At 39.0% G+C, this 23,267-nt stretch overlaps 1 protein-coding gene across 5 annotated transcripts in view; it reads right to left on the bottom strand.

Moving 5' to 3' along the window:
- The window catches only part of PPFIA2 (PTPRF interacting protein alpha 2), a 266,876-nt gene that overhangs the window by 164,760 nt on the left and 78,849 nt on the right, over positions 1 to 23,267 (bottom strand). Inside the window, exon 1 of one of the 5 annotated variants that reach the window (XM_081878564.1) lies at positions 20,684 to 20,923. The exons of 3 other annotated variants lie outside the window; for them this stretch is intronic. In XM_081878564.1, coding sequence (XP_081734690.1) covers positions 20,684 to 20,764 — 81 coding nt within the window. In that variant the 5' untranslated portion in view covers positions 20,765 to 20,923. Of the gene's footprint in view, positions 1 to 20,683; positions 20,924 to 23,267 lie in introns of those variants that run through there. One more of the 5 variants, XM_081878562.1, reaches the window with a different exon arrangement.

The following is a 23,267-nucleotide window of genomic DNA, read 5'->3' as shown; positions in this document are numbered from 1 at the left end:
TGGGTGACAAGAGTACCAGAGGAGTGAGGACATCAGAGAGTAAGAAAGAAACGTAGAAAGATATTGCTAGAGGAAAAGAATCCAACACTTACACACTGCCCTACCTTTAGCAGTTGTATAATTCGGTGCCAAACAAAGTTACCTTGAGTAAGATCCAAGCATTTGGAATGTAATTGTCCATTTCTTATTTTTAAACTATTTCCATTGAATCGAGGTACCTGCCTTTTTTTGTCACTGTGCTGTTCAGTGGCGTGCAGTCAGTGGTCTGGGGGACTAGGCTAGTCCCCAAAATATTTCCCTGGCACCTCCTTCGCAAGGCCTGGGAAGTTTCTGCCCAGCTTAGGGAGGGAGGCACGATGCTCCAACGAGTCCAAGAGTCCTGTTGCTGCCTTCCCACATCCTGCCTGGCTTTGGGAAGGAAGCAGGAGGGTTCCAGCATCCTGCCTGAGGCCTGGTGCCTCCATCCCAAAGCCCAGGAAGCTTCTGCCTGGCTTATGGAGGGAGGTGCAATGGTCTCATGCATGATGTCAAGACGTTTCTTCCCTTTCCCCCACGCTGCAATCACCCTCACAAGCTGGTGCCTCTGGCCCTAACTGTTCCTCTACACAAAAATCCACCACATGCCACTGCTACTGTTGTAGGCAAAGTTCAGGTTCCTCTAAGAGAATCCTACACAGCGGCGCTTGAAAATGAAAAATGATTCCTCTTTTTGAGGTAGTCTCCTGTGTCATGAACTAGGCTGATCATTTCATTTCTACAAGATTAGATACCTTTCATAAGAAACTCCTCCTCTGGATAGTCCTGGGGGAGAGTTGTTGGGTGTGTGATTATTTTGGGAGTTTGTCTGTCATCAGCGACCATTTATTTTCCTAGTTTGACATTTTTATCTTTAAGGAGCACACTTTCTGCATAACATAATCAAGCTTCCCATTCCAGAACAGCATCTGCAATGAACAGGCTACCCTCTGCTATGAATGCCAATCTCATTTCCAGTTTCTTACAGTACATTCACGAAAAGCCAAACACATAGTGCTAATGTTTCTCTGTATGTTTCACTGTTCTGGTCTTCCCCCAAAGAATCCTGGGAAACTGTATTTTACCCCTCACAGAGCTACAATTTCCAGTACTCTTAAGAAACTACAGTTCCCAAGTTTCCTGAGCCATGTGCTTTAAATGTACTGTGTGTGCACAGCCAATGGTTACAACACTATAGGGTGGGAGGGTGTGTTTCTAAAACTAGGTTTGGGTGCAATGATGGCAGGTTAGCAAAAACCTTGCTTGACCCCAAGTCTCCCCACAGTGCAAAATATGTGATTTATTGTCAAGATATAACAGCAGAGGCTGAAAAGCTATTTGCATATGTGGATTAATCCTGCATTGACACAGAAACAAGTATGAAGCACATATGGTTTGCTCCAATACCAGCAGTATAATACTTAAAACACAAATTAGCATCTCCTCCTAACTATTATAATGACAGCAGAAAGGGTTTTTATAGGAACACATTGCACTCATATGGCTAAGCACACCATTTTCTTCAGCTGCAGAGGATTGATTGAGTTCTTATTTTAAAATATTAATACAGTGGTACCTCGGGTTAAGTACTTAATTCATTCTGGAGGTCCATACTTAACCTGAAACTGTTCTTAACCTGAAGCATCACTTTAGCTAATGGGGCCTCCTGTTGCTGCCGTGCCGCCGGAGCACAATTTCTGTTCTCATCCTGAAGCAAAGTTCTTAACCTGAAGCACTATTTCTGGGTTAGCGGAGTCTGTAACCTGAAGCGCATGCAACCTGAAGCATATGTAACCTGAGGTACCACTGCAGGTCACATTTTAACATAAAACCTTCTCAAAGTGGCTTGCATGAGAACCATTTAAAAGTACCACTTCAACATTAAAAAAAAGAAAAGCAGAGAGAAAACACACCCTACAATTTCTTCAAGAGACCCACATTGTTAATAGACGAGCAATGGTAAAAGAGGAAAAAAGAATGAAGCCTATGTCCAGTCCATAATATCATTTTAGCCAAACATCATCTAAAAAGCAGGACTGGCCCTCCCATTTGGCAATGTGAGGCAGCTGCCTCAAGCAGATGATTTTGAGTGGTGATGAGGTGATGGAGGACAGAGTTATGTATACCATGCAGCCTGCCCCCCCCCCACTCCAGGTTGGTTACCTGTCCTTAGGTGAGTAATGTAGCCCCAGCACCAGTACTGAAGTAAGATTCATTTGCCACTGAGGTCAGTTTCTATATGTTGAACAGGGGTGTCATTTTTCCCTCTGCCTCAAGCAGAAAAATATCTTGGGCCATACCCTGCAGTACAGGCAACCCTTCATTTTCGCATGTTCAGTAAGTGCCTGACCATGCATACACGCATTGCGCCAAACCCAGAAATGACCTGAAAATGTTACAAAAACATCACAAAAAGGGGTGGAACAGGGAGGGGTGGAGTGGAATGGGGTGTTTGCAGGCTTTCTACACTGGTGTTTCAAATATACAGTGGTACCTCGGGTTAAGTACTTAATTCGTTCCAGTGGTCCGTTCTTAACTTGAAACTGTTCTTAACCTGAAGCACCACTTTAGCTAATGGGGCCTCCTGCTGCTGCCGCACCGCCGGAGCACAATTTCTGTTCTCATCCTGAAGCAAAGTTCTTAATCTGAAGCACTATTTCTGGGTTAGCAGAGTCTGTAACCTGAAGCATATGTAACCTGAGGTACAACTGTACACGATTCCACTTCAACGCATTGAGCCTCGGAGCATAAACCCTACGTAAATGGGGAGTTGTCTCTATAAAAAAATATACTCCTCCTGCGTAGGCAACCCACATCAAATAGATTTCCAAAAACCTCCTGAAGTGTAGCCTCTTTCTAGAGGTCAGCTGGTAGTGAATCCTAGGGTCTTTCTTTCATGGTAAAAAATGGTTTAGTATGGTTTTCATGGTAAAAAATGGTTTAGATACTGCTGTTCTTGCTTTCCATGGGGGTGGGTTTGCCTCCCCACCCCCTCAAGGAAAAAAGGCAACACAAGGTTGTCTCCTCCTCTGGGGTGGTTTTGATGCCATGATGCTCCATGAGAATTGGAGGGGGTACAGCAGTTAAAAAAGACTTTCCTACCCACTCTTCTCCCTCCAATGCCATTTGCAGCACCCTCCCATCCTCCCTCTATACTGTGGGATCTGGTTAGTCGTCTTTTTCGGAACCGAGTAGGAAATTGGCAGCAGGAGCCCCTGATTGGCTTTTGGGGCTCCCTGTTTTTGCCTACTTGACACTAGAATTCAAGGTAAGTGAAAGGCCCTTGGTAGGATGGAATGTGATGCAGAAGGTTCCATTTTTGACCAGACCTTTGAGGTGCTGCTTTAGGGAGTTTGCACGTGGTCTAGCCTGCAACTCATGAGATGCATCATTAGGTCACACAAAATTTCTGCATATTTTTTTTCAGGGGTGATTCACACTCCCCGCTGCAAAAGAAGTTAGCTACAGTGGTACCTTGGGTTACATATGCTTCAGGTTACAGACTCTGCTAACCCAGAAATATTACCTCGGGTTAAGAACTTTGCTTCAGAATGAGAATAGAAATCGTGCAGTGGTGGCGCAGCAGGAGGCCCCATTAGCTAAAGTGGTGCTTCAGGTTAAGAACAGTTTCAGGTTAAGAACAGACCTCCAGAACGAATGAAGTTCTTAACCCGAGGTACCACTGTATTTTACATGGTTGCTTTAGAAAGCAAAACCAAAATTCTGATTTTTCCCATTGAAAAGATAATTTCATCAAGATAACCGACTTCTTTAGCACCTGACAGTTGTGAAATCCTTTCTGTAATGACTGGTCAGTTTAATTACAGATCAATAATTTGACTGTTTTTAATACACTTGAGTAAATTACAGAAGGGTACTTCATCTATCATTGTATTTCCTTAGGAGCTTTTCCCACTGCACTCAACAGCCTAACATTTAGCATGGGAAAAGCAAGGTGAATGCAATTACAAATATTTATTTGTGTTCTTCCCTTGTTCTAGCAGGGGGAATGTCAGGCCTTCAGAGCAGCCTTTGCATCGTCAGTTTCATTTGGAGTAATGCATGCTGGAGACTTGTAGTATCTTTGTGATAAGATACAATAATGATGATTTACTTATTTGCCAATTGGATAGTTGTTATGGAGGCACAAAGCAGCACAGAAACAGATATTGGAAGCCTGAAAACAAAATCAATTCTGTCCTTAAAAATCCAACTCAGCTTTTTTCCAGTCATATCTAAAGTTCCACATATTGGCTTTCTATTGCATTTTCTCAATGGTTTCATGGGCCATTCTCTTCATCATCTTCTTCTTGCTTCCCCTCCTCTTCTTCCTCATCACTGGGGTACAAAAATCTGACTACACCTGCTTCTTGTCAAATGCAAAGGGTGCTGCAATGTACAATTTATCACCTTTTAACAACAAAAAGAATGGGGTTTGATTATTTCCCTTTTGTTCTTCTGATTGTTTTAAAGGGATACCAGCTGTGTTTTACTATACTCCCTGTCCACACTTGATTGAAACACTTGTATATTTGGCAACTAGCTATCCTGATGAAAAGGCAAAATAAAAAGTGAGAATTGGCCATCAATCAATGTTTATTCCTGACTGTCCAATGTGCCAACCAGACTGTAAATCTCTGGCTTTGGATAGTTAATTTTATTTCCCCATCACAGTAAATTTTAGCCTGTTACATGATTAGCCATTTTTATTTTTATTTTTTGCACTGCTTGGTTTGGATTGCAAGGTTGGTTTTATGGAGACAGAATTATTTAATCACTGTGCATCTACTTAGAATGAAAGAATTGTAGGTTTGTGTGTTCTTTTATGCTGCTGCTATGTTGTATGTTATGCTTTATATTTTATGAGTTTTAATGAATATTTTAAAGTTATCCTTAATGGCATTTGAAGAAAGGTGGCTTATAGTTTTTTAAAAATAAAGCTCCAAGTCCATAAACACAGATGAGGAGAATGGGTGGGAATAATGCACAACTTCATTCTAGACCAGGGGAGACAACATAGTGCCTTCTAGATGCTGTTGGACTACGTCTCATAATCCCTGGCCAATGGCCAAGTTGACTGGGGCTGATGGGAGTTGGAGTCTAACAACATATGATGTGCCACTATGTTGGTTACCCTTGTATGTAAAGTACTAGAAACCTTTGTAATTAAGCAGTATATAAATACCTTAAATTAATAAAGTATCTAAATATCTACTACATCATTCTCTAGGTAAACAGTAGCCAACATGATGCCATCCAGATGTTGCTAGACTTCCATGGCCAAATGGTCAAGGAGGATGGGAGATGTAGCTCAAATTACATATGGAGGGACCCGTGTTGGCTAGACCTATTCAAGGCTTTTATAGTCCAGCAGACTCCTCTGAATATTAGGGTTTATAATCAGTTTTCTTAATGGAATGCCACTAAATCATGGATGCTATCTCCATACCAAAGGTAAAAGAAGAGCCACTCTGCATAACAGAGCAGTGCGAGTCTCTACAATATTTAGTTTCATAAATCTAATAAACTCAGTGTCAATGAGGCACTGATAAGCACACATCCTTTTGACTGATAAAGGACTTTCACATAACATTTCCAATTATTTGGACACCGTTGTGAACATATTTCAACTTGCTTCTACAGGCAGATTGCTCAAGTGCATGCCAGCCCCACAACATTTCAGAAGACGAGACTAATATTGCTACAATGAGATGCAAGAATGCACCCTCTAATTGAAGTTTATTGTTTTTCCAAGGAAAGCCTAGAATAGGGATCAGAAGCCCACAAGCAGAAATCAGCTGGGCTCAGAAGCAGAACACAGCGGTGCCACAGTTCCTGGTACTTTTACTGTCACCAACATCACTTTAGATCCAGATGGGGCAGCAGTCTAACTTCTTTCTTAGCTTAGTACAAGTTAAACTGAGATACAAAATTCTGAATCTGGAAATTCCCCTTATTTGGGCCAAGCTAGATGTGACATGAAGAAGAAGAGAAGAAGAAGAGTTTGGACTTGATATCCCACCTTTCACTCCCTTTAAGGAGTCTCAAAGCGGCTAACATTCTCCTTTCCCTTCCTCCCCCACAACAAACACTCTGTGAGGTGAGTGAGACTGAGAGACTTCAGAGAACTGTGACTAGCCCAAGGTCACCCAGCAGCTGCATGTGGAGGAGCGGGGAAGTGAACCCGGTTCCCCAGATTACGAAACTACCGCTCTTAACCACTACACCACACTGGCTCAGAAATGGCTTCAGTGGGAGATTTCCCCCAAAGCAAATAGCTTCAGAGAAGGAATTTTTCTCAGGACTGTTGCTGGGTAGGAAAGGGTTGATTTCTTCATTCAACCCCTTTAATTATCAGCCTGATGCTATTTGCAACACACACACACACACACACACACACACCCTACATGTTCAAATCAGTGCAAAAACTTCAACTTCATGTAGAGTTTGGCTCTTCTGTTTAACTTGCATTGCTAAACGAATGATACACTTGAATAATACGTTTTTCAAAGAAAGGTCCCACTGAATTTTTGAAAGTGTACATCACACATGATTTCTGAGCACAGGTTGAGGTTAAAGCTCACCTTCCCTTCACATGATATATACGATATACGATATCTTTATTGTCATTGTCCCATGCAGGACAATGAAATTGAAAAACTACATAAAACTACATAAAAACTACATAAAACATTCAAAACCCCCTAAAACTCTGAAACCTGATTTTAAAATACACTATACTATAGAATTCTCAACCCTTGAAGAATTCTCAACCCTTGTTTCTTTTATGGTATAGTGCATTTATGTTTATGTTTTTAAAAGTGAGTCGCTTAGGCAGCAAGTGACAAATAAGTTCAATAACGGAATGAAAATAGTAGGGGTTTTTTTCTACCCAGCGCATAGTTACATTTTGGAATCTGCTAACAGAAGATGTGGTGACTGTCACCAACTTAGAAGGCTTTAAAAGGCAGGGTGCCCCCAAATGAGAACAGCTGCAGGAGAAGGCTATTGCCCTCATGTGCTGGTTGTGGGTTTCTTAGCATCATGTGGTTGGCCACTGTGGGGAACTGGAAGCTCGGCTAGATATCTCCCTGGTCTGCTCCAGCAGGACTTTTCTTATGCACATAATCCTAACAACACCAACACCAAGCATGGGTAGACTGTCTGAAATGGTCTAGAAAACTACTTGCAACGCAGAAGCAGAATACGGACATCTAGTCCACACTTTTAAAGAGATGGAGCTATCGCTTTCTATTTAGGAAGACTGTATTTTCATAGCAGTACGGCACCATCTTTGTTCACCAGAAAAATGTGACACTCATCAAGGGAAATATGAAGTATCCACTATTCAACTGCATGTTAAATTTAACACATCTCTTTCCTTTACTCAATATGGCATAAATCTTAATCCATTCCTATTGTCACATGGCATCTATGTGCTCCTGTGTGTGCCCACCCTGAGCGTTCCCTTTTACAGTGGTACCTCAGGTTAAGAACTTAATTTAAAGGTAGGGCAGTGTGTAAGTGTTGAATTCTTTTCCTCTAGCAATATCTTTCTACGTTTCTTTCTTACTCTCTGATGTCCTCACTCCTCTGGTACTCTTGTCACCCACAAACTTAATACAGTGGTACCTTGGGTTAAGAACTTAATTCGTTCTGGAGGTCCGTTCTTAACCTGAGGTACCACTTTAGCTAATGGAGCCTCCTGCTGCCACCGCTGCACGATTTCTGTTCTCATCCTGAAGTAAAGTTCTTAACCCGAGGTACTATTTCTGGGTTAGCGGAGTCTGTAACCTGAAGTGTCTGTAACCTGAAGCGTCTGTAACCTGAGATACCACTGTAATTGCTTTGACTGAGAAAACCCCACTGGATCCTCCTTTAGAGAACCGTTCTGATCCCAATAAGCAGTTCAACTTTGGATGAAACAGGATCCAATGTGTACAGCAATCTATTCAGGGGTTTTTTAAAAAAAGTATGTGTAGATATGTCATTTATAGATACACATATGTCTAACTATAATCATTAAACAATTAAGTAATGTAAATTGCTTCCAGAACATTTAGCATTTTACTATGCATCAGAAACTGAATTAAAAGGTGCAGGTTTTTGGGTTGTTGTTTTTTGATGATTTTTTTTTTAAAATACTCAAATGACTTCCGGTTTGGATCGCAAGCAGCAGGGAGTGCGGAGAAGCCGCTGAAGGGCTTTTCTGAGCCTCACGGGGGCTTGGGAGCAACGCAAGGGCACTGTGACCCCCAAAATCTCAAGGGGGACAACCTTGAGGGACAAGCTGTCCAGCAGCGTAGGAGTAGTTCCGACGTTCTTTCGGGGTTTTTTTTTAAAAAAAAGGACTCGAGAGTGACGGGACTGAGAAAAGCGAATGGTAAGCTCTGCGGACCCCGTGTTGCAATGCCTCTAGCTCCCAGTGGAAAAGTGAGAAACCTCCGTAACTTTAAGAACAGAACCCTTAGTGTTTTTCTGGAATAATTCTTGACTAAAAATTTGGATTATACACTAAGTGAACTCTGGATGTAAAAGGATTTAATTGAGGAGCCTGACCCGTTTTTTGGAGTGAAAATGGCGCAGGATATATAGCTGTAAGAGTGAAGAAAGGAAGTGATTAGTCACCCGCTGTAGAAACAGAAAAGTGAAAGTCCTCAGCAACTTTTAAGCGAGGCAAAGGAAACTAAATAATATAAAAGTAACGAAGAAGACCTTTAGAGACTTTGTATTCTTTCTGGGGAGAGCTTTAAAAGATAAGAGAAAGAACTGAACAGTGGTTACAAAGAGTGAAATACTTTGAAGCCTTAATCCTTAATATGGAAACATAAGGGGGAAGGAGGGGAGAAGAGAGAAGACGAAATAAAACACAAAGGCTTTAAACTAGACATTAAATAATAATCTCCACTTATTGTGTTGTTTTTTTAAATCCGGAACCCCCTATATTACAGCTTGGTAATTGATAAACAGGAGTGTAAATTTTTGCTTCTTTTTTTTCAAACCTCAACTTTGGAATTTTACCTCCCCCCCCCCCCAAGAACTTAGATTTTTGACTTCTTCTTCACTTCCTTTTTCTGAGTCACCTGGATCCCTACATGAATTGAACTTATAGGGCTATATACATATCTTTATTTGGATACTTATCTTTTCTCTTTGACTGATTGGATTAAACTCTGAATACCCCGGACTCTCAAAGGTTGGAGCTTTTTGAAATGGAATTATATACAAACTAAGTCATAGAGGGGTATATTTAAGATTACTGGGGTATATACTCCCCTCCATTTGATAGACTGATTTTGGATCTCTGCGTCTCTTTTCAACATAACTCAATATTGGATTAAGCCAGCAAGTGGCTGAAGAGCATAGAACTTAGAACTTAAAATAAACAACCCTCTCTTCTCTACCTTTTCCTTTTTTTGGAGGCCTAACTGTTTGGAACCTAACAGACTGCACATTAGAGACTACGCTTATTTTTTATTTTTTATTTTTATTTTTTACCCATCCATTTTTTTTTTCTCTACGGACTGTGTTGGCACTTTTTGTCCCTTTCTGGATACAGAAGAAATTTATTTAGACCGATTTCCAAATACTGATTCCCTCTCTTGATAAAATATTTGAATTGGATTAAGCTAACCAAGTGGCTGAAGATCAAGTAAAAGAAAGAACAGGAAGCCATTATCCAAAACAAAAGTCAGATATATGTTAAATTTATGATTTTTCTAATGGTTACTTTACATAAAGTCTTTCTTGTAAGATTAATATTTTATTCACGGTCTTCATATAAGGCCCTTATCATTGCATAAATAATAATTTCTTAATAAGATTATTACTGAATCAATTCGAATTAACCTGTATTAATTGTGAATTTACCTTGGACTTTACCTAAATTCAGATTGTAAATTTGTAAATTCAGATTGTAAATTTCAGATTGTAAGTTTATAAATTGGGATTTCGATTTGGGAAACTAATTGATATTTGGGACTTTAGATTTGGAGTCGGAAATTCTACAAGCTAATTTTGAATGAATAGCAACTTTGTGTATTTGTAAGAACCTAAAGGGACTGAGAACAACCTGATTTGTCATATTCACAGAACTACCTTATACGTTTCTTTTTTGATCTCTATTGGTAAAAAAATTTTTTGGGAATTAGATTGTTTAAGAAAATGCTGTTCAATATATTGTCTGATAATTAATTAAAACTGGTTAAGATTGTGCACCCTCTAGGGGAGAGAACAAATATTACAAGAAACTCATTTTAAAAAGTCGAGAAGGAGAAAATGTCTGGGAAAAACGGGAAAAAGATAGGAGGAACTCCATTAGATAGGAAAGCATCCCGACAAGAAGAAATCAAGGACTTGGATATCCTATGGGTAAAAATAAAGGAAGAATTCAAACAGAGTGAAATACATATGGAGAAAAAGCTAGGAAAGATGCATGAGTTGATAGATAAGAAAATAGAGGGAGCAGTAGGAGAACTGTCAAATAAAATTAAACACTTGACAGTTCGGTCAAAGACCATGGAAGAAACAAACAAAAAAATACGAAAAGATATGAAAGAACAAAGGAAGGAGGCAGATAGGATAAAAGATGAAATAGGAGAACTGAATAGAAATCAAGATCAAGTTTTGGATAATTTAGCGATGATTGAAATGAAACAGAAGCAGCTAAATTTAAAATTTAGAGGAGTAGGAGAAGAAACAAATGAGAATATTAAAGAAAAAATGACTAAAGAGCTAGCGAAATGGTTAGAACTGAAAGAAGAGGAGGTTGCCTTTACGATGGAAAATGCCTTTAGAATAAAAATAAGGTCTAAACAAGTAAAATCAAAAAAAGTTCCAGGAGATTGCCTAGTTATATTTAATTCGATGGAGATGAAAAATATGATATTAAGAACAAGTTATCAAAAGAAATTAATCATCGAAGGCAGACCAATCATCATCTTTAAAGAGATACCAACTAAACTCCTACGCAAAAGAGAAGGTTACAAACAGCTAGTAAGTGTGTTAAAAAACAATGGTATATAACATAGATGGGAGTTCCCTGAGGGGATCTCCTTTTCTATAAAAAAAAAAAGATTCAGAATTACTGAGACCCAAGAAGTGAGGAAATTTCTGCGTAGATATGAGAAAGATCTTGGAAAAGTAGAGGAGAGATATGGAGGAAGAAACGGAGACCCAGAGGAGAGAAGAAGGAAAAAGGAGAAAGGAAAAGAACAGGAAGATAAAGGAAGGGAAGAAGAAGTAGAGGAAGAGGAAGAGGAAGAGGGAGCAGCGGAAGAAGAAGAAGAAGAAGAAGAAGAAGAAGAAGAAGAAGAGGAAGAGGATACAGAAAACAAAACCACTCGAATCTAAATTATTCGTTATTTGTAGATTGGAAAGTAAATACAATAATGAATCTGAAAATTTTGTCATGGAATCTGAACGGTTTGAATGAAAAAACCAAAAGGAATAAAATCGTGAATGTTTTGAAAAGAAAGAATCTTGATTTAATCTGTATACAGGAGACACACGTGACTAAAAAGCATAAACATATTCTGATAAACAAAAAATTAGGGGTTGAATTTATAAATTCTATTGCAGGGGAAAAGAGAGGGGTAGCGATATATGTCAAAGAAAAATGGGAACCCAAATTAATCTGCAAAGACGATGAAGGAAGGATTTTGGGGGTACAAATTAACTTCCAGGGTGGAAAACTTAATGTGATAAACATATATGCCCCGAACCTGAATAAATTGGAGTTCTTTAAGAAACTGGAACTAATATTACTGGAGCTAGAGTGTAACAAGACGATATTATTGGGAGACTTCAATGGAGTGCCGGCACCAGAAAAAGATAGACAATCAGAAAAGAAAAAATGTAATCAAGGGAAACTGCCAAGATCCTTTAACAATCTGGAGGAAAATTTAGATTTAGTAGACATCTGGAGATACAAACACCCAATAGAGAAGCAATTCACCTTCTTTTCAGAGCCACATAAGAGCTGGGGCAGAATTGATCAAATCTGGGTCTCAAGAGAACTCACATTAAGAACTTCAAAGTGCGAAATCCAACCTAGAACCCTCTCTGATCATAATTCAATAGTTTTCGAAATAAAAGGTGTATCACAGGGCGGGTTCAGATGGAGAATGAATGAATATTTATTAGAGAGTGAAGATGTTATTGAAAAAGCCCAAGCCACCTTAAAAGACTATTACAGTCTGAATCTCAATAAAGAAACACGTATAGATATAGTCTGGGATGCCAGCAAGGCGGTCCTAAGAGGGTTTCTTATTCAGCAAAATAGCTATAAGAGGAAATCCTTAGTCAGCTAAGAGAATGTGAAAAAATAATAATAACAAACCCGAAAGATGAACAAAACATACAAATAATAAAAATGTTACAAACACAGTATTCAATGCTAACAAGTCAATAAATTGAATGGAAAATTAAGTTAATGAAACAAAAATATTTTGAATCAGCTATCAAAACAGGTAAACTATTAGCTTGGCAACTGCAAAAAAGGCAAAAACAAAATGTAATAAATAAGATAAAAATAGAGGAACAATTGATAGAAGATCCAAAAGAAATAAAGGAAAATTTCCTCAAATTTTATGAGAAATTGTACAAAAAGGAAGACGAAGAGATAACCCGGATAGAAGAATATTTAGAAGACTACAGTGGGAAGACGATAACAGAGGAAGAAAGAACTCAATTAAATAAACCTATAAAAGCAGAAGAGATCCAGGATGCGATAAGGAAGATGAAACCAGGGAAAGCCCCGGGACCGGATGGACTGTCAGCTAAATATTATAAAGTATTAGAAAACCAACTAACGCCAGTGCTATGTGACATCATAAACAATATATTAAGAGGAGGTAGGATACCAGAGACATGGAAAGAGGCCCACATTACGATGATCCCTAAACCGGACACGGATAAATTAAATATCAAAAACTATAGACCTATATCACTATTAAACAACGATTATAAAATTTTCGCAGAGGTGATGACAAACAGACTCAAAATATGCCTAGTAAATTTAATACATAAAGATCAAGCAGGATTCCTCCCAAATAGGTTACTCAAAGACAATGTAAGGCATATCATAAACATCACTGAATATCTGGAGTGTAAGAATGAGGTACCTGCGGCGCTGATTTTCATCGATGCAGAGAAGGCATTCGACAACGTCTCATGGCTGTTCTTATTAAAAAGTATGGAGAAAGCAGGGCTAGAGGGCGAATTTATGGAAGGAATAAAATCGATTTATTCGAACCAATCTGCTAAACTGATTATAAACAATAATCTAACAAATTCATTCAAAACTGAAAAAGGAACAAGACAGGGATGCCCTCTATCCCCGCTTTTATTCATTATGGTATTAGAGGTAATTACGAACAAAATAAGAGCAACACCAGAGATTCAAGGGAACGAAGGAATACAAACTAAAAGCGTACGCAGATGATCTGGTGCTATCCCTAGAAGAACCACAGAAAAGTGTTAGTAAGGCCTTGGAGATATTAGAATAATATGGCAAACTATCCGGTTTTAAATTAAACAAATTAAAGACAAAAATGTTGACTAAAAATTTGGGGAAAGATGAAAGAGAAAAACTGGAGATACAGAATGGAATCAAGGTGGCAAAAAAATTAAAATATTTGGGAATTTGGCTAACCACAAAAAAACATAAATTTAATTCAGGATAATTATTCCACAACATGGAAGGAGATTAAAAAAGATCTAGATACGTGGAACACAGTAAAACTTTCGTGGGCGGGAAGGATGGCAGCAATAAAAATGAACATACTCCCAAGAATGATATTTTTGTTCCAAAACATCCCAGTGATTAGAGGTTCCTCAATGTTTAAAGATTGGCAAAAAACTCTTTCAAAATTTATATGGCAAGGGAAAAGACCGAGAATTAGATTCAAATTACTTACAGATCGGAAAGAAAGAGGGGGATTCTCGGTACCCAATCTGAAATTATACTTTGAGGCCTCCTGCCTCTGCTGGATCAGAGATTGGATTAATTTGGAAGACACCGATCTGTTAGACTTAGAAGGCTTCAACAACAGATTCGGTTGGCATGCCTATTTGTGGCTAAATAAAGAAAAGGTACATAAAGGTTTTTCAAACCACATTATTAGAGGGCCACTATATGAAGTTTGGGAGAAAAATAAAAAACTTCTGGAATGGAAAACACCCTGGTGGTTATCACCAATTGATATTTTAACAACCAAAAAAGCAAATATGGAAGGAGAAAGACTGACATATGAAGACCTACTGATAAGATCAGAGAGTGGATGGAAATTGGGAACATATGAGGAGTTGAAAGACAAATTAACAGGCTGGCTGCAATTTCATCAAATAAATGCAGTTTGGAAGGAAGACAAAAAAGTAGGGATAAACAAGAAAAAATCTAAATTCCAGATAAAAATAATTGAAGGTAAATCCAAGTTATTATCTAATATGTATAACATATTACTAGATTGGGACACTAAAGATGAAGAAATAAAGGAGGTCATGACAAAATGGGCAATAGACTTGGGATACAATATAGAATATGATAAGTGGTTGAAATTATGGACTAGTGGAATGAAATTCACGGCATGTGTCTTACTCAGAGAAAATTTGGAAAAAATGATGTATAGGTGGTACATCACACTGGCAAAACTAGGGAAAATGTACAAAACAGGAAATAAGCCTTGCTGGAAGTGTAAAATCAAAGAAGGCAATTTCTACCATATGTGGTGGACCTGAGAAATAATGAAGAAGTTCTGAGAACTTATTTATAATGAGTTAAAAAAAAATTTAAATATACCTTCCCTAAAAGACCAGAGGCATTCTTACTAGGAATAATTGGGGATGAAATAAAAAAAGAAGATAAGACATTATTCCAATATGCCACAGCTGCCGCTAGAATATTAATTGCACAAAATTGGAAAAGTCCAAATACCCCAACGATCAGAGATTGGCAAACAAAATTATATGAATATGTTGATTTAGCAAAAATGACACAAAAAATCAGAAACCAAAAAAATACAAAGTTTATTAGTGACTGGAATAAATTTATGGTATACATTGAAGGAAACTATAGAGACCTAAAAACTATAGCAGGTTTGATATAAGTCTTACGACGCGTAAACCATTAACAATTAATAGCTGCAGAAAAAAGAAAGAATTTTTATTAAGAAGCCCGAAATCGGGAGGGAAGGAGGTCAATGGGTGTGTAGAGGAAAGGTTTAAATATCTAAAGATATAAAGATTCAAGGAAGAAGACAAAGAACTGTAATGGATGTTATTTTGTGCTATGTATGGCTATTTCTTTTGAATTTGTTGACTTGTTTATTTTTTTTCTTTTGGTTTTTTTAAGAGAAACTCAATAAAAAGAAATTTAAATAAATAAATAAATAAATAAATAAATAAATAAATAAATACTCAAATGAAGTTATATTTATTCACTTTCATTCATGTGGTAAATGAAAATTTAATTTTATAAACACTGAAACTAATCTGCAGGAAAATGTCCGCATTAACATAACCAGCTGGAAAAAATATGCAAGGGGAAGAACATCTGATTGTGAATCTTATTGGTGGGATTGTCATAATCTTATGGAGCTTTTCACCACTGAGTGTCTTGTATACAGTGGTACCTCTGGTTAAGAACTTAATTCGTTCTGGAGGTACGTTCTTAACCTGAAACTGTTCTTAACCTGAAGCACCACTTTAGCTAATGGGGCCTCCCGCTGCTGCCGCGCTGCTGGAGCACGATTTCTGTTCTCATCCTGAAGCAAAGTTCTTAACCCAAGGTACTATTTCTGGGTTAGCGGAGTCTGTAACCTGAAGCGTATGTAACCCGAGGTACCACTGTATGTCAACTCCAAGCCTTCTTTCTTAACTGTGCTGTACTCAAGAAAATATAAGCAAATAATTGGCACAAAGAATAAAAATAGGCAGGTGATAAAACGCATACAAATGAAGCATTTTTCTAAACTGCATATGCATTTCATCACTTTGTAATTAAACTCAGCATGTAAAAGAATACATTTGAAATTTCATTTAAGAGATTTCATTTAAAAATCCACAATACCTTCTGCTCTGCGTAATGGATAACAAATAGCAGGTAAATTTATATAAGGGAAATATGACTCACATGCCTTGTGTGTTTAACAATATCTTATTTCCAGTATGTGCATGTGTGTTTCTATATATAAATATATAAACTTTGCTGGCTGGATATACTGAATATGCAAATGCGATGCAGGCTTATTTTAACAGTATTACTTGTAACTATTAGCAAATATCACATCTGGACTAATTTTAAACACAAAACATCAGCAGGACTATTAATAGACTTGAGACTACTCACACGATTAAACAGTTGCAGATTAAAGGGACTTGTGCAGGAACCCAGTTTTGACTGAAACTTAGCTGATGATCAAAGAGTTTAGAAAGACACATAACAAATCAAGGGGTAAATGAGGGAATTATGATGAACTTGGGGTCAGTATAAGAGACAAAAACTGAGGGTGTCAGATGGAAAGGAGATGGAAAGGGAAATAATTCTCTTCTATCCCAGGCCCCCATGATATAGCAAGCTCTGTCACCCAGTTCTACAGGTCCACATATCTACCAAGTAGCTGCTCAATTGCAGTGACAGCGCAGTAAATTCAGTGGTGTAGATCCGTCTTCTGATGCAACTAGTTTGTCAAAATCCCATTATAGCCAGTTGTTATAATTCACACACACACTGAACCAACTCTATGTAACTGGATCTATGGTAAACAAAAGCTGATGCCTGAGAGCTGTCTCAGGTCTGTTTCCACCCTGTTTCACTTGTATTGGGCCCTACGCTCACCAGTATAGGAGCTTTGCGTTTAACATGTGGTGGGGAAAGTGCTTGCTGCTACAGCAATGTTTACAAATGGTGGATGAGATAGATAGCGCTCTTCTTGAGAACTCTTGCACAGTCCATAGCCTCAAATCCAGTTCCGAGGGCAACTTAGTAGGACTTGAAGAACAGTTTGGTTGACTCAGTCCCCACCCCCACCCCCTGCGCAATGCTCAGTATGGCATGCATACTATAAACTCTGTATAATGCCAGGTTGAAAAAGAAGAAGTGCGGGAATGTAAAACTAGTCACAACGTCTTAATCAAATGCCCTTGGGACTCATGAAACAGGGTATCCAATGGCAAAGCTACAGTCGGGGCCTTCGATTTATGGCCCAGGAGTGGACCAGAGGGAGAAGGTTCTTAATAATAATAATAAGGTTTTTTAATTATTATATCCCACCCATCAGACTGGGTTTCTCCAGCCACTCTGGGTGGCTTCCAGCACATGTAAAAAGTAAAAAAAAAGTAGACGTAAAAAACATAAAGGACCCCTGGATGGTTAAGTCCAGCCAAAGGCAACTATGGGGTTGCAGCACTCATTTTGCTTTCAGGCCAAGGGAGCCGGCGTTTGTCCACAGGCAGCTTTCTGGGTCATGTGGACAGCATGACTAAACTGCTTCTGTGATGGAAACCAGCAAGGAAACACTGTTTACCTTCTCACTGCAGCAGTTCCTGTTTATCTATTTGCACTGGTGTGCTTTTGAATTGCTAGGTTGGCAGGAGCTGGGACAGAGCAACAGGAGCTCACCCCGTCGCAGGGATTCAAGCTGCTGACCTTCTGATTGGCGAGCCCAAGAGGCTCAGTGGTTTAGACCACAGCGCCACCCGCATTCCATGGTAAAAAAGTACCACTCACAGGAGCCCACTGACACTGCTGTTGGGTGATGTCACCACTCATGAATTGCTAACTTTATGCCTAAGTAGCTGTGCCAGTCCCCGCCCCACTCCACCAATACCCACATGGGGACAGAGGAAAACTTCTGGGCAATGCGGGAACCCACAGCATTTTGAAAGAAGCACAGTATCTCATTCAAATGTTATTGGAACCAGGAACCTTTAACGAATAAGTACAAGTGTGTAAGGAAACTATGGAGCAGCTACAGTTGAACCCAACTGAATCTACTTCTCAGGAAAAATGCCTAAGATTTCACTGTAAGTAACTTATCCCAGAGATAAAATATAAAAGGTATAGTACCCTTTAGTGTTATATCTAATCTTCAGTCAGGGAGAAGAAGTTGTTGGGGGGTGGGGTGGAAGGGGAGGGGGTTACAAGTGAGATATGCATCCTAACTTCATGTTTTAACACGACATCTATTTTTAATAGAGCGCTTTAAACCGGGTGTTCTGCCTTAAGATTTAATACTACTGCTGTCTGTGGCCATAATTCAGAATGTGACCAATTCACGATTACTTGTTTTCCCCATTCCATGCCCTGCCTTGTCTGTGTAGTTTCAGAAGTGTTTTATGGTGTGGCTTGGGAATGGGCTGCTGCCTAAAGAGGAGAAGTTAGCAGCCCCAGCACACCTAAGAGAGCTCTCTGAATCATGGCCTATAAAACAAAAATAAATTAATAACTTAAGCATAAATATTGTGGTGTTACAGTCGATCTGGCTGAACATTTCTAATGCAATACAAGGGAATGTACAGTACTGAATTTTCATGCTTGGAATTTGGGCTCTAGATCTGAGAATTCAATGTGCTCAGAGAGCTTCAAATCTCCCAGGCTTCCTATGTTCTCTTCTGTGAGACAGAAAATGCCCAGAATGGGGCATCTAGAACCCTCATGTGCATCTCTTCATAAAGGGAATAGGAAGCACCTGTTTTTATGTATTAATTTTTTTAATATATGCTGCCTTTCGGAGTAGACCCTTTCAAGGCAGCTTACAATACTATGCAGTGATATAATAAAAACACTGCGAATCAAGAAACTAATAAATCAGGTAGCCCCTCCAAAATGACTAAAATACAATCAAAGCCCACAAACCATTTCTATTTTATTTTTTAAAAAACCCTTCATGGGAAAGTCACTGAAAGCAGGTGAGCTTTAAGATCTTTCAGAGAGGCCTGCAGCATTGTGGTCTGGTGGAACCCAACAGGCAAATAATACCAAGGCCATAAAGCTTCGTGCAAAAGCTTGGGATCATGTCCTTTGACTGCCTTCTGGTGTTTAGTTATGCCCACTTAAGTTTTGTTTAGGTGCACAGACCTGCCCATCTGGGCAAAGGATTACTGTTAAGTTTTAAAATAAAAAAAATAAGTTGAAAACTTATTTGATATGGGTTGGAGGCAAGTAGGAAAAGGGCTGGGGCAGAAAAATTGAGAAGCTGTTGTTGGACAACTCCTCCCACCATCCATGACTATGTTGGCTGTGGCTTATGAGAGATGAGTGCAGCAACATCTGTCCATGGAACAGGGTTCAATACACTGAGAATATACAGGAACACACACAGTATGGGAGACTGCAGAGTTTCAGTTGTGTGTCTGTAGGGAGAGGGAGAATTAACCAATCTGGAAATGACCAAACTTTGGAACACTCACATTCCTGAATCACTGCCAGGATCGGCAGAATATCACTGTGTGAAAGATAACACACTGTTTCAGCACAGCCTTCAGCTATCAGCAGATATCAGTGTAGAAAAGGGCAGGACGACTGGGTTAAAAATAGCACCACAATAGAGGAAAGGAATATGACCTGAAACAAACACAAATATATTGCAATACTTCCAGAGTCAGTGAGTGAGATGGATTGCTTTGCATGTTATAGATTTTAGCCTAAGCATTTTGTTCCTTATTTAATTATGATTAAATCATTAAAGACCCATCACAGATTATTACTTTGTAACTGCCAAAACAACAATGGATTCAAAACGAAGCATGGGGAGCTTTATTTTAATCCTGACCATATAAAGAGGATGAAATGAAAAAGGCATTGCAATTTTAAATAATGGTTGCTGTAAAGAGACAGATATCTTTAGACTTTATCTGTTGTGTTTATTTGTTCCCCTTTTCTTCTGAATAATTGAGTGAGGGGTAGAAACCGAGTGTGTGTGGGAGATTACATATTTATCTTAAAGCATAGCATTAGGGATTTCGTTTAATCAAATGACATGGGGATGTAGCTAAGAGAATGTCAGCTTTACGTCTCAGGCATACCAATAAATGATGAATGATTTCTTACCATTCTTTATAAGCAATGAAGGAAATGTCATTCATTTTAGCTGAACTTAGCTGATAAACTAGAGAGCCTGATAATCTAACAGTAGATAACGCTTCCCCTTGGCATGCATAACTGTTCCTGCCATCCAAAACGACCCCAAGAAAAAGCCACACATCATTAGGTGGGGCTTTAAGGTTGTAGAAACCCCTTTCCTCTTCTCCAAGTATATCATGCAAACTTTCGCAAAGCATTACTGTATATCGTACATTATTAGCACACTGCAACTATTTCAGGAATGCTCTTGCAACTCCTGTCTAAGAAATACAAAAAACACATTTCTACCTGAGAAATAATAATTTTAAAAATCTTATGATCGAGCACATTTTATGCACAGCACTGTAATAATAATAATAATAATAATAATAATAATAATAATAATAATAATATGAACACACTCTTCCTGGTTTCATCTAAAATGACAGATAACCTTTACTTTGCTGGGGGCAACACTATGTTATTTTCAAATATTTACTGCTGAATACTTGAAAACCTCATGTTCTGTTTTCCCTTGCATCTCCCCCCCCCAACTTTTAAGAGCAATTAACTTCCTAATAACTTGAGTAATTAAAGCTCACTTACCTGGAAAGTATAAAACCGAGTTCCATTCGGAGGATATACCTTTGGGGACCCAGAGACAGTGCTCATATCAGAGAAAATCATTTCTGCTCACAGACACAATAAAATCCACAAGGAGCTACAGAAAGAGGCAGAGCAGAGCACTATGCTTACAGGCAAATCCTCCCATACATTTCAGGGAGGCAACTGTAGAAAATTGCATCTGCCCCATCCATTCAGAGAGAAGACTGACAGCATGTGAATTCCCCCATGCCTGCATTTGCGAGCTTAGCTGGAAAGTCGTCAGTCAACAACCTTTAGTTCAGTGAGTTCTTTTTTAAAAAATGCCAGAAGGGGGGAAAACACACACACATACACACAAGACTTTGTTTTTTCTATATAAAAAAAATTAGAAGCTAGAACAACCTACAGTGAAATGTAGCTGGTGCAGAATCTGGCAATGTTTTGGACCCTGCCCATCTGTTCTTAGTGATAATCACCTCCCCTCTTCTACAGACTAGCAGAGTGATTATGCTAAGCATCCCAGTTAACCATTAGCACACAGCTTCCTTGCAAGCAGGCAGGCACAGTGTAAGACAGGGGACCTCTTCTGACTAACCCGAATCATGTCACGTATAATGCTCAGAGACGTAGGTGACGAGAGAAAAGAAACGATTGTATTAGTTCATTGCAATGCAATCTACTTCTAAGATCAGGTTGTGTATATTTCTTGCCCCACTGACTGCACAATTCGTTTTGTTATACATGTGCCACACAGGGGCAATGAACTGGCAACAACGGAAATGCAGTATTTTGATTACTCAATGTTTGTCACCATCCTTGTTTCACAAGAACAAAACTCCTCCAAGCAAGCATTTATTTTTAACAAGCAGCCAACATTCACTATGTTGATTGGGCTCTGCCTGCCACACACATTTACTTTGGGATGCTTTGTAAACAGCATGATATATATATATTATTTTATTTTTAAATCCCACCATGCTCAAATTCCTTGGCACATTCCAAAGAGCAAAAATAATTGGCTTGATTTACACTCCAATGAAAGGTGGTGATTCAAATGAAAATTAAAAAGCAGCGTCAGGTAGGGAGGAAATTGGGGGGAGGGCAGGGTTGTCACAAATGTTAGACCCATACAAAAACACTGCTTTAGTAGTACAAAGTATTAGTGTGTGGCAAAACAGCTTAAGAAATGGATCTTTAAGAAATAAACCCAATCAACAGAATCCTTTCACATTTGACTTTGGACTAGTTCAACGTTTTAGCAAAATGTAACACCGTGTCTCCTGTAAAAGGTTTCCACCGCAGTTAGCATATTCCCGGAGGAACATAGATGCATTCTTGTGTAAATTTGCCAGCTTCCAATGCTGCCAACATTCTGTTATAGAACATACAGCAGAGATAGGAAATCCTACAGGATTCCATTCCTTCTCTCATGTTTTAACTCCTACTGCTAAAATTCAGAGCACAATGATCTCATCCAGTAGATTACTTCCAAAAAACCCAGCAGGGCCAAAATGGTTGCATCAAAAATAGACTTGAGAGAGAGTTGGCATGGGCCCAGAGTTCAAATCCATGCTCGACAATGGACGCCTACTGGGTTCCCCAGGCTTCTTCACTTACCACTATATATGGAACAGTAGAACCAGAATAGTCAGAACCAACCAGTGAGGTTCTTCTCAGTTAAACAATGACGACAGCTGGCACCACCCACATCATTCTGGGTTTTCAGGCTTTACAGACTAGAAGCGTATCACTTCAGGATGCAGATGGGAGATCAGGTATTACAATGCTGCTAGGAGTCAAAACTGCCTTGAATATTTAAAAGTAAGCATGTCAGAAAGAGGAATAGGCTAGGAACTTCCACCCTGGTGTGCTAGCTTTGGAGGGAAATGATGAAACTGGACAGATTTAAATAATCCCAATATGCAACACGAAAGCTTGCTTACTATTGAACTAAAAATGCTGATCTAGTTTATATCTTACTATAAAAGAGGCCTTACTCTACACATCTGACTATATTAAACATATTTGACAGACAATTGACCAAAGACCTCCTTTTCCAAGAACAAGGTTATTCCTGCCTTCGGGCTATGTGTATTCCCCCTACAGACTTCAGAGGCCCAGGAAAGTGGTGGAGTGGGGGGATTCAAAGAGGCTGATATAAAAAAGGTTGATAAGCTAGAGCACTGGCATTAGCAGTGGAGGAGGAGAGGTGGCAGATGGCGTCAACTCTATATTATTACAAAACATTTCTATTCAAACCCTCAGAACGAAAACTACATACCAACGTTATTAAAAATACAATTTCAGAAGTCCCACCCCCCTCAGAAAAGGGTTCAATGCATGATGTGTTAAAATTCAGAAGCATTGTTTCTAATCGCATATAAGAGTAGAGTTGGAGAAACATTCCTATGACCGTGATGTGTTGAAACCGTTTTTAATGCTGCATTTTAAATTGTTGCAACCGATCCTGGGCGACCTGCTGATGAAGGGTGGGTAATACATTTTACAGCAGCAGCTCAGGGGGCAAATCTGGAGCACTTTCTAGTCCTACAATCTAACGTAGTCAGAGGTACCCCACAACACA

The sequence above is a fragment of the Podarcis erhardii genome (genome assembly GCF_964252035.2).
Source record: "Podarcis erhardii genome assembly, chromosome: 10".
Classification (NCBI taxonomy): domain Eukaryota; kingdom Metazoa; phylum Chordata; class Lepidosauria; order Squamata; family Lacertidae; genus Podarcis; species Podarcis erhardii.
The sequence above is the reverse complement of the archived record's forward strand: the minus strand, read 5'-3'. Positions and strand labels throughout refer to the sequence as shown.